Here is a 12030-nt window from a genome sequence, read left to right on the forward strand (position 1 = left end):
CTCAATTTTCTCATAGCTAAATTTCATCATGGCTGCTTATCCACGTAATTCATGCATACGTAAAAACTAAAGGCAAATTAACTAAATGTATTAATGACGTCGTTTAAATAGTCGAATGTTTTATTCGTATGTCAAAAAAATATCATAATTACTCTAAATTATAAACTATGGCATAATTAAAAAAAGGTCAAAATTATGATATAATTTTAAAATTAGATAGACAAGAACTTTAATTTATTTTATTTTGCTATTGACCTTTTCTGGCTTGACTACTTCGGATTTTGAACCTTTGATTAGATTGACTATTCAATACGAATTCGATAAAAAGAAATTTGTAAAACAAATAAATCTGCAGCAAAATATCCAGGAGAATTGAAATAAGACAAGAAAACCAGTCTCTGGGTTCTGCTCGTATCTCCATCCTTTTTATTCAAACCACCACCGATCTCCGCCGCCCCCGCCGCCTGCCGCCGGGGGAAATCCGTGACCTTTCTCTAAAAACAAAAGGCAAGTCTTTTTTTTTTTTTCTTAACGCAGGAAGGTTTCAACTGGAATTTATTATTTTTTGCGCTTATAGGCTTGATCGAATAATTTTGGGGGTGGATTGGGCTAAATTCGTTTTGATTTTTTAATCTCGGCTTTATTTAATCGTCCAGTTATGTAAACAAGTTCAATGTCAATTGCGTTTGGGGATTTTTTTTTAATAATTGACTAGCTTCTGTTTTTCGGTGATCCAATTGAGGTTTTACCGTTGGGGACTGGAAATTGGAATGATCGATACTGTACTCAGCTAGGAAAAGATAGCTATATTTCTTTACAGCTCCTGTTTTCGCTCCGGTTGCTCTCTGTAGTCAATAGGGTTCAGTGTATTTTCTTCTGATTCTCAGAAATTGTTTGATAAGTCAAAATTTGCAATTGCTCTACGGTGTTGATTAAATCATGTAGCTAGAATTTGCAATTGCTCTATGAGGTTATAGTGTTGATTAAATTGTGTAGCTCTATGGTGATTTTGGTGCACCGAGGGACATCTTTGTCTGAGCTTACGCACATTATGCATCTTCATGTAGTTACAAGAAGATCTTTGTTCTTCCGTATGTACTACCTAGTCGTGGCCTAGTTTTACCTTGATTGGAGCTCAGGTTCTTGAGTTGCTGTATAAAAGCGATACTTTTGTTTTGGATGAATCTTTGATGATGATAATTCTTTTTAGTACTGTTTTTCCTAAATCATCAACGCATTTTCAGACTAAATTCATCTGTTTCAAGTGCTGTTATTTTGTTGCACCCGTTATTAATCTCTTTGCATTTCTTTCAGATATTTTTCCTCAAAGACTTCCTTTTCTGAGGTTTATATTTTTGAATGCATCTATTCTGATACTTCAACTTATCTGGTGAGATTTGTGCTTGTGAATTATGCAATATCTTTAACCTTAGTCAAAGATAATCGAAGAATCTGAAGGGATCTTAAAACATTAAATTACCTTGCCATTATATTTCTAATATCTTGTTCGGTCTGAAGTATCATATTATGGCTCTACTACTGTTTTTATAGAGATATCCCCATCTTCATTTATACTGAAATCCTGTTATTTCTTCTGTAATGAATCTAATTATTTGTCATGCTTTATGGCCGTATCTTAGTATGACGATAGAATCAAGGCTGTTTTTGACTTTTAATCCTTAATAACTTATCATTTTCACAGTCTTAAATGTTTACATTATTTTGTGGTTGCTAATGTGTTGCATATACAAACAATTAAACAACTAAATCACTAGATTGTATGACTAGGTAATTCAGCTATGCTAGAATAACCAGGAAATGTTTATCCACTGTCGCTATTAATTTTTTAATTTGGAATTGTTGAATTAAGATGGGTTTCTTGTAAAGTTTTCATTTTGTTTGGATGGTAATGAAAATTTTCTGCTTAATAATGCAGGCTGGGTTACAGCCAATCCCTAATTGGACTCTAGATTATATGCGACCATGGAGCTTCTGTATTAGTAGATGTCCTTTTTCTTTATTGTCCATCTCTTTGTGCTTGAGAGCCGATATGCAGAATAGTGGGAGTCTGTCCAAGCATAGTTCTTTGCGACTGACGACTCAGCAGTCACTTCATCGTCTCGGCCTTTGTTCTCAAGTTTCAACGGCACGACAAACATCACCTATTGTCTTTCCAGAAAAACGTAATAGTAGAGGGAAGACCACAAAATGTGGAGAACTCAGTGTCGGCAATGATGATCCAAATGGGGCTAAGAGGACAGAACACAGGATTGATGTTGGAGATGAGAAATCTGATTTACTTGGATATGAACTGTTCACTGGTAAACTTTCCCTCGACAAAACTAAATCCAGTAAGGACTATGAGCTACAAACTTTGGAGAATTCCAACTCAGACGCAGTTAATGCTAAACTGACAAGCAAGGCACTGATTTGGGGTTCTAAGATGTTGCATCTGGATGATGTGATTTCGGTAATTCCTTTGTATCTTAGCTAATTCTTTCCTGATTAAATTTTAATTCAGTTTCTTGTTCCTGATTTCTTCTTAAATTTGGCAGTTGTCCTACTGTGTGGGGCTCAGACATTTTACTGTCCATTCATATCCACTTAGAAAGGGTTCATGCTTTTTGATGAAAAGTGGGAGAAGTCGGAAGGACTTCCGATTTTTTGCTTCCACCCCTGAGGATGCAATCCAGTGGGTCAATGCCTTTGCAGATCAGAAATGCTATGTGAATTGCTTGCCTCACCCTATGGCTTCTAAGAAGCAGAATTTGGATTCAATTTTCAATGAGTTTCCACCCGAGTCATATATTAGATGTAAAAGTCCACCCAAAATGCTTGTCATTTTAAACCCTCGTTCTGGTCATGGCCGTTCAAGCAAAGTTTTCAATACATTGGTAGAACCTATATTTAAAGTAAGTTTGTTTATGGTGCTTTCCGCTTCTTATTTTATTTTGTTTTTGTTGTACTTTGAACATAGCTTTTAGTAGCGTACAAAATCAGCCAAGTTACTTGTGAGCAATTCAGTTGTCGATTCATGAAAGCTCACCTGAGATCATCCAGTGAGATTTGATCAAACAAACTAACCAGTCACAAGTTTGGGAATATTTGGTTTGTTGGCTCGTGAATTTCGTAACTGTAGATGTACTAATTGGATACTTAAAGGTATTTTGTATACTTGCACTTATGACCAATATATAACTAAACATATTTATTAGAAGAAAGCCATAGATTCTTTTGAATATTTATCCTGCTTTGTAAATAATCTACTACTGTATACAATATATATATTAAAAGCTTGTTTAAGCTCGATCAAAGCTGGATAAGCTCACATGGCTTGATAATAAAGGAACCAAAATAATCTTTGCCATGTTCAGCTTGGTTGTGCTCAACAACACCGTATATTTGGTCATAGATTCATAGACATAGTTGTTCAAGGGGCATCTGGCAGCAGGTTGCTGAGTTTTCCAACAGGATACAATTAGCTCATGGCACATTTTATAAACAGTCAAGGCTCACGCACCTAAATAATATAAATTCAGCTCATGGACCATTTCTTCTCCCCTTATTTCCTATTTAGTTTCTTAACTTTCCTCTTTTTCATGCTTCATACATGGAGATCTCCTTTCTGATAATCTTGAGAAGTTTTTTTCAAATATGATGATCGGTTCTTCTTGGAAAAGAAATAGATAGCAATTTGGTAGTTTAATTGAGTGAATTTAGCGGAGCGTAAGGAAGTTTTCTTGCCTGGAAAGCTGTTTCCACTTTCCACCCATGCAGTAGTCTATACCAGGATGCTCCGACATGCATCCTGTAAAACGGGTTTGCATACCACCGTGCTCAAGTCCATTTTATCATCTCCGGCATTTTAACCGAGGTGGATTAGAGGTTCCAGGAAACACTGTTTTAAAAAGCTGTGGAGATGAATTTTAAGGTTAAATATGTTGTGTGGTCAACTGCTGATACCTGTTTACTTTTCTCTTAGCTACTTGGCTAGCTGCCATATCTTCACTTTTTCCATATCTCATATAACTGCCTTTTTCTTCTGATGGGCTAAAATGCAGCTTGCGGGATTTGAGTTAGAGGTTGTCAAAACAACATCGGCAGGTCATGCTAGAAAGCTTGCAGCCAGTGTTGATTTCACTACATGTCCTGATGGTACATCTTGCTTTTGTTTTATGTTAACAGTTACGTACTGCAATTATACTCGTCTGTACTATTGTCATCTTAACTTTTACTCCCTGTAGGTATTATATGCGTAGGAGGAGACGGAATCATAAATGAGGTTTACACAATCACTTACTTCTTGTCCGTTTGTACTCCTCGGACAAGGATAACTCTCTTATGAAGCGATCCTGTTGTGTCATTGCTTCAAAGTATTTATTATTGGACTTTTTTGAAATTTGGGTTGATGTCATTGGTGCACTTGTGAAATAAACACTTTCTTCCTTGATGTAAATACAAAAAAAGTTCTAAAACAATTTTTAAGTTGACACACAAGTTGGAGCGTGCAATTTTCTAGACCTGTCTGGTGATATTTAAGAAACGATAGTTTGCGGAACAGCCATAATTCGGTCATGTATTAATAATGGTTGTAGGTTTTCATGCATTTCAGTTGGTGTTTTTCAGCATATATGAATGTGTTCGTTACTGTTACATTTTTCTTGTACATTTTTTTTGCAAATTCATTAGCTTTGTGTTTTACCATTGGTTTACTCGTATGGTGTCAGAGATTTTAGGTCATGTGGTCCAATGTGATACTGGTTAATTCTCCTTTCCGACATGTTCTGGAGTTTGGGTGTATATTTTGTTTTGCATGTTCTTTCTTAGTATATGTGACTGATGGGCATCTCCATGGTGCAGGTTTTGAATGGATTACTTAGTAGAGAGAACCAGAAAGAAGCAATTTCAATCCCAATTGGAATCATACCTGCTGGGTCTGATAATTCTTTAGTTTGGACGATACTTGGAGCCAGAGATCCCATATCTGCAGCAATTACAATTGTTAAGGTTGTTATTTTTTCGGACCCCTTACATTATTTTGCTCTTTTCTGAAGTACCGAAGTAGGGAGAGTCTTCATTTCATTATTTCCATTGCAATAGAAGTGTTATTTCATACTCTCTCTGGCCCATGAAAAATGAAATGTTTTCCTTTTTGGGTTGTCCCATTAAAGAGGACACATTTCCTAAAATGGAAACAACGTCGTCTCTTCCTTTTCTCTCTTACTTTATTCTCTCTCCACTTAACTCAAAAAACAACACTATATAAAATCTAGTGTCGAAAAGCAAATGTTTCATATTTTGGTGGGACGGAGGGAATATATATGTCGGTTACTAGACAAAATGTCCTAATTCAAAACTATTGTGTGGTCGACTCCACCTATAAAAGTACAATATGATGCATGATAGCATCATCATTAGAAAGAATGTCTATTGCATAGAAATACACTTCCCTGTAATCCCTTCTTTCTAGTCCTCAAAACTTGAATTACTGAACGACTTTTCCTTTGCGTTCTTAGCGAGATCCAAACTATTTTCATATGTAAAATGTTGACAATTTTTAATGCTGAGTTAATGTGGATGTCTTTGTATCATTCTGTAGCATTTCTATAGTCAGCAAGGTTCATATCTCTAAGTTTTTTTTCTGGTGGATTTCAGGGCGGTCTTACTGCAACTGATGTTTTTGCTGTGAAGTGGATCCATACTGGAGCTATTCACTTTGGGATGACTGTTACATACTTTGGTTTTATTAGTGATGGTAATTTAGCAGTTCTACTTAATTCGTCCTCATTTTAAGAATTGCCATGATTTCTCTAACATGAATGTTTTTTTCCCTCCTTTTCTATTTTATTTGCAACATTTAACAACAGTAATATCCATTTTTTAAAGACAATGGTTGAAGGTTGTCGTTGTCTATAATTCTATAGAGTGATTGATGCTTTCTTACCTACTTTACATTAGTTGAGTCTGATTGTTCTCTTACGTAGTTTTTAGTGCTTGATCCTGGATATACAGAAGTCTAAACGGAAACTTTCTAGAACAATGCCCCCCCCCTGGGTCCCAAGCATGATATTCCAGAAAATTTCTTGAAATATACTCCCTCCGTCCCATTCAAAATGGCACGGGAATTTATATAGAGTAGTTGAGTGTGATAAAGTAAAGTGGAAAAAGTGATTGAATTGTTTTAATAAAGAGAGAGGAGAAAGATATTTATTTCCAAATATAGAAATTTGACATCTCGAGTGGGACAAACTATAAAGGAAAGGTGGTCATCTTGAATGGGACGGAGGGAGTATTGGATTGGACTTATGATGTGGCAGATTTATATTATACACAAATTTAAACCCTGGTCCTTGCTTCCTTTTTTTGTTGTATTGAAAACGTATTCAGTCAGCTACCATGTTTCGCCTGCGGTATCATTTTTAGGTCTTCTTAAATTGAATGTAGTTTGAGATTGTTGTAGGTAAGCCAAATGACTCTGTATCTGATGGTTGAGTGATTGGATATTAATGCAAGAGAATTGTGATTGAACTGAAAATTGTATATTTGCTCCGCGTGGTTTTAATTTGAGAAAACGGAGAGGAAATAATAGACGAGTGAAAAGAAGAAAGTTGAGGGGGTAGGGAGAGGCTGTTCTATATCAGCTTCACATTGTTTCGTTGCATTATCTCTTGGTGTTGTTAGACTCTCTGCTACTGAAGATAAGACTCCGATTAAAATTTTCAAGGTCTTGTTTGGTTGTGACATTTGGCTGAACAGTTCATTATCTGGTACAGTACTTAGTTTGGGGAAGTTTACATGGATTCTTATACTTATGTCTAGTTACTCTTGTTAGTTACATTACATCACAGGGTAATCTTCGAAATAGTTCTTAACTTCATCCAAGAACCTCAAGTTAAATCATTGTTCTAGAATTCCGATCACTATGTCTAATTGAGAACTGATGAAAGGAGCATTTATCTGCCTTTTGTTGGGCTTTCCTGCCTTACCATATTTGATTCAATTATATTGTATCCCTCTCACCATTCCTGAGAAAGTTTTTGCTTTAATAGTAGTCCTAGAAGCCTTGTTTTCTGTTTATAATATTAATTAGAAATTCTGAAGTGCATGAAATCCAAGTCCCCCCCCCCCCCAGTAAAGTTGCTAAGTTTATGATTATTTATGTTTCGTTTTTACTCTTATTATTTATTTGTTATTTCCTTCTTTTCTAAAAATTGGAATGACTTTCTGATGATCTTTAAACGCATTTTGTTTCCTTTATCCCAGTTCTTTAACTGACCCATCTTAATTTTGAGTCCCGTCTTTTCTGTACTTGCTGTAGTATTGGAGTTCTCCGAGAAATTCCAGAAGCGGTTCGGCCCTTTGCGCTATTTTGTTGCTGGTTTTCTCAAATTTTTCTGCTTGCCCAAGTACAATTATGAAGTGGAATATCTTCCAGCACGAATTGTCTCTGGAGATGGAAAAGCTTCGGATGGCCATGAAATCGTTGACATGTCAGAGCTCTACACTGATATCATGCGTAAATCAGGAAAGGAAGGTCTTCCTCGGGCCTCCAGCTTATCAAGTATCGATTCAATAATGACCCCAAGCCGAATGTCTGGAAATGATTTTGACATGACCTGCAGTACCACTGAGCCATCAGACTATGTGCGAGCAATAGATCCAAAGTCGAAACGACTCTCAGCTGGTAGAAGCAACGCAACAGCCGAGCCAGAAGTCATTCACCCTCAGCCGCCACATTCTGTTACTCCAAACTGGCCGAGGACGAGATCCAAGTTGAGGACGGATAAAGGCTGGGCTGGTACAATTACCATAAGTAATCCCACTAGAAGTTCCTGGGGCAATGCGACGTATGATAAAGAAGATATCTCTTCGACATTGTCAGACCCTGGTCCAATTTGGGATGCTGAGCCTCGATGGGATTCGGAGCCTAACTGGGACGAACAACCTATTGAATTGCCAGGGCCGCCTGAGGGCAGCGAAGCTGTGGAGAAAAAGGAAATCACCCCCAATCTGGAAGAGAATTGGGTGGTTGCTAAAGGTCAATATCTAGCTGTCCTTGTTTGCAATCATTCGTGTAAATCCGTCCAGAGTGCGCAGGTTGTGGCGCCCAAGGCCGAGCATGATGACAATACCTTGGACCTTTTACTGGTTCGTGGAGGCGGACGATTTAAGCTGCTGAGATTCTTTTTGCGTCTGCAGATGGGCAGTCACCTTTCCTTGCCATATGTCGAATATATTAAGGTAAAGAAGCATCTCAATAGTTGCACAACCACGTATCCCCACATGATAGATGCAATGAAACAAACTGAAAAAAAAAATGAATTTACATGCTAAAAACTAGAAAGATTATTAAGTATATGTCTCTCTTGCGTGCTAGGGGGTTCTTAGAATAAGGATCATTCTTTAATTATGGCTTTAACTTCACCACATTGAGACTTTTTAGCCCAAACTTAAATATTATACAAATATAACATGTACTTATCTTCTTTGTTCACTTAACAGTCCGTTTACAATTTTTGGGCAACTTGTTCATAGGTATATCATTGGTTTTGATGCCTATATTTTGGGCAACTTGTCCGGATATTTTGACAAGCTATATTTGTCATATTTTTAAGTTCACTCTAATAAGCTGCCATAGGGTCGATGTTCCGGCTATAATTTTACAATAACCATTAATAAAATGGTTTGTGAAACTTACTTGAACGAGTGCAGCAGGTACTGCTTTGCTATGATTGAGTTGACCTGGATTCTGCTATATGCAGGTGAAGTCCGTTAAAATTAAACCTGGGAAGCACACACACAATGGATGTGGCATTGATGGTGAGCTGTTTCCAGTCAACGGGCAGGTGCTCTGCTCGCTACTTCCAGAACAATGCAGGCTCGTTGGCAATCCATCGTCTCGTATCCTTTGATCCGCATTGTCAAGGTATGGAAAATCCTCTTACCTAGTGGTGCAGAAGTGAAGAGGTGAAAAGGCGATGCTTGAGAGGCTTCGTTTGTCTTGGTGCCCGCTTGTTTTTTCATTTGACAGAGTTTGAGGTCGTTGTAGATTTTTGTCGATGCTCCATTCTTTATAAATTAACTCTCACTATATCGCGTCGTGTGAATCCTTGTCCAGTTGACCGGAGACATGCATATGCCCGCGAAGCTAATGTGTCCTACCGAATGTAGCCCTTGATCATTTTATCTCATGTATTGTACATCAAATTGATTCACACTCCAGAGTTGATCTTGTGTGTATTTTTCTTTCCTATTTTTTTTTTCTTAAATGCCTTGTGCTGTATAGATGTGTTTAGGACCTGTGATATTTGTATTATATCATATTTGACATTTCCATTTTGATGAACTGCCAAATTTAGTCGAAGTTGCAAGTATAAATTTTGTTTCCCAAGTTTTAATGAGAAGAAAATGCTTGATTTTGAAGTTTTAAATAAACAAATAACTATTCCTTCACTCTCACTTAAGATGTCCACATTCTTGAGTGACATGAGATTTTAGAAAGAGTTATTAGACAGACAGAGTAAGTAGAGAGAAAAATATAATTGAATAATTTAATAAGGAGAGCGAGAGAGAGAGATTTATTTTTAAATATAAAAAATGGACATCTTAAGTGAGACAAAACTAAAAATAAAAGGTGAATATCTTGAGTGAGACGGACCTCCACATCATTCACTAATGGTGGCTTAGTCACTAAGACTAGATATCAGTTGGGAATGACCGACCTCCACATCATTCACTAATTCTAAAAGTGAAACAAGTGGTCTCTCTCTCTTCGATCGTGGTCGGGTGGGTATGCAATCACTGACTGCATGGTCTATCGACTCATTTCATGATTCTTCTCAAATGTCACAATCACATTGGTTGATAATTTTTTTAAAAATTTATACTCCTTCCGTACCATAGAAATATGTCATATTTCTTTTTTCGTCTGTTCCATAGAAATAGTCTATATCCATTTATGAAAACCTTTTTCTCCTTCTTTTCCCTTTATCATTTATGGGCTCCACAATCCACTTCAAAATTTCAACTACTTTTTCTCGTTCTCTCTTACTTTACCAATTATATTTTTTCTTCTTCTCTCTTACTTTACCAATTATACATTAAAACCCGTGCCGATCTCAAATAGCCTATTTCTATGGGACGAAGAGAGTATATATTATTAAAAAATTATAAAAATTATATCAAAATTCATAAATTTCATCCTCTATAAATAGAGATCACATTTGCTATAGTTTTGTATAAATGAAATCAATTTTCTCATTATATAATCCTTCTTCTTGATATAATTTCTTATTTTGTAGCCTCCTTTATTGTTCATCATGAAGGATGATGAGAATAATCTCAAAATTCCTATTCAACTCAAATTTCAATCATTCGCAAGATTATAACACTAGCTTGGATGATTTTTCAAGTTCTAACCAATTTCAGACTAACATGAATGCTTCAAACACTCCACATGATTGGAGTGAATAAGAAGACATTGCACTAATGTCAGCTTTGTACCAACTGAACTAGTGTCAATTTACGGCAAAATATTATGGATTTATAAGAACGAATAAGATCAGAAAATCCAGAAATGAGCGAACTAGTTTGGAGTCATTGAGACAACGCTACAAACAATTCAATACAAATGACTCCAAATGGATTGGTGCATACAAACATGCGTACGATCGAGCTATGAGCGACCAATCTAATGAGGTTGAGAAAAGGCAAAAGAAGTTGTAACACCTTCATATACAATTCTTAATGATTTCATTGCAGCACTGCATTAAATGAGGGTCACAAGTGAAAGGGAATGTGATATTTTGGAACGGAACATCAAGGCAGTTATCTTTACTCCGTTGATGGCTAATTTTTGTTGCTTAGTACTCCCTCCGTCCCACGTTACTTGAGACATTTCTTTTCGGTACGAGATTTAAGAAAGTTGTGTTTATTGAGTTAAACAAAGTAGAGAAAGAAGAAAGAGTATAGTTGTCACGCCCGCATTTTCTAAGGTTAGAATATACGGTGGATCGCGACTATGGAGGGTTAAAGAAGCGAGAAAAAAAAGGGGAAAACAACGAAACTCGACCAAAGCTCAAAATAATAGGAAATTACTCGAATAAAAATCAGAGTATTATCTCAACAATCGGCAACTCAAAGGAATAATATCTCAACAATACATGAAATCAAAAGAAACAACATTCAGCGAAACATTCGAGAGTAGAATAATGTTATGTATGAAGACACAACATATTCTGAACATTTGATAGACATTCTTCACTTTAATGCTCAACACCCACCACGCTCGTTACCACTCAACCTGCACATTGGGAAAACAAATGCAGGACTGAGTACTTGATGTACTCAGTGAACTAGTGCCAAAACAATTTTATAAAAACAGTTATGTCATGCCGCCATTGAGTGAATCTCAAGTTTTACTTTAAAATGTCGAGAAACACTAAAATCATTTCAACCACAAACTTTCGTCTCATCACAAATCCTTTTCCACACCATTTCAAAACACAACCATTTCTCTTTTATTATTTAAGAAACTGTCATATCTGTTCTTTAGGGTGCCATGTACGGTGGCCACTTTCCACGAGCACGAAAACCGGCCAACCCATTTGATGACTCACAGTCCTCATCGTGTACACTAGTCCGAGTAGAGACGCACCATTTCTAGGACTCGAATTCTATTAAACTCATAGTAGGGACTCACTCCCCACTAAGCAATCATCAACATCATCATCTCAACAACCTCAACATCAACATCTCAACAACCTCAACATCAACAACCTCAACAACATGTGAAACGAGAATGTGGTCGCAAACTTGATCACCGGATTGGCCGACCCAAAAGACGACTCACGATCCCCAATGGTGTATACTAGCCTAAGTAGGGACTCACTTCCTAGTCAAACCCGAATTCGATTTCAACAGATCTAGTAAGGACCACTCCCTTGCTAAACAAACAGATAGATATTTCTCAAAACAAAAATATGGCATGACATACCCTTTGCAAACTCCATTTTTCTCATAAAACGTATT

At 36.7% G+C, this 12030-nt stretch overlaps 1 protein-coding gene across 3 annotated transcripts; it reads left to right on the plus strand.

Annotated features, from left to right (window-relative positions):
• Positions 1 to 348: 348 nt before the first annotated feature.
• On the plus strand, positions 349 to 9364 carry LOC125221922 (sphingoid long-chain bases kinase 1-like). Of its 3 annotated transcripts, none has more exons than XM_089062521.1 (10): positions 349 to 507; positions 1937 to 2470; positions 2556 to 2912; positions 4062 to 4155; positions 4245 to 4282; positions 4861 to 5007; positions 5656 to 5755; positions 7319 to 8241; positions 8763 to 8926; positions 9119 to 9364. In XM_089062521.1, exons 2-9 carry the CDS (start codon positions 1976 to 1978, stop codon positions 8910 to 8912), a joined length of 2304 nt encoding a protein of 767 aa, XP_088918647.1. In that variant the 5' UTR covers positions 349 to 507; positions 1937 to 1975; the 3' UTR covers positions 8913 to 8926; positions 9119 to 9364. The 3 variants fall into 3 exon arrangements, with proteins under 3 accessions (XP_088918647.1, XP_047980219.1, XP_047980218.1); XM_048124261.2 differs by adding an exon at positions 1315 to 1390 and having other exon boundaries at positions 350 to 507; positions 8763 to 9364; XM_048124262.2 differs by having other exon boundaries at positions 8763 to 9364.
• The last annotated feature ends 2666 nt before the right edge of the window (positions 9365 to 12030 follow it).

This window comes from Salvia hispanica, chromosome 1 (genome assembly GCF_029641045.1).
Source record: "Salvia hispanica isolate PSC_SH4W2 chromosome 1, Shi_PSC_v1, whole genome shotgun sequence".
NCBI lineage: Eukaryota > Viridiplantae > Streptophyta > Magnoliopsida > Lamiales > Lamiaceae > Salvia > Salvia hispanica.

What these genes read in the sequence shown, in the direction of transcription:
- LOC125221922 (XM_048124262.2), top strand. Translation starts at nt 1,976, where the DNA reads ATGCGACCATGGAGCTTCTGTATTAGTAGATGTCCTTTTTCTTTATTG. An exon ending in ATCTGGATGATGTGATTTCG is followed by an intron (nt 2,471 to 2,555) that starts GTAATTCCTTTG and finishes TAAATTTGGCAG; the next exon opens with TTGTCCTACTGTGTGGGGCT. An exon ending in TGGTAGAACCTATATTTAAA is followed by an intron (nt 2,913 to 4,061) that starts GTAAGTTTGTTT and finishes GCTAAAATGCAG; the next exon opens with CTTGCGGGATTTGAGTTAGA.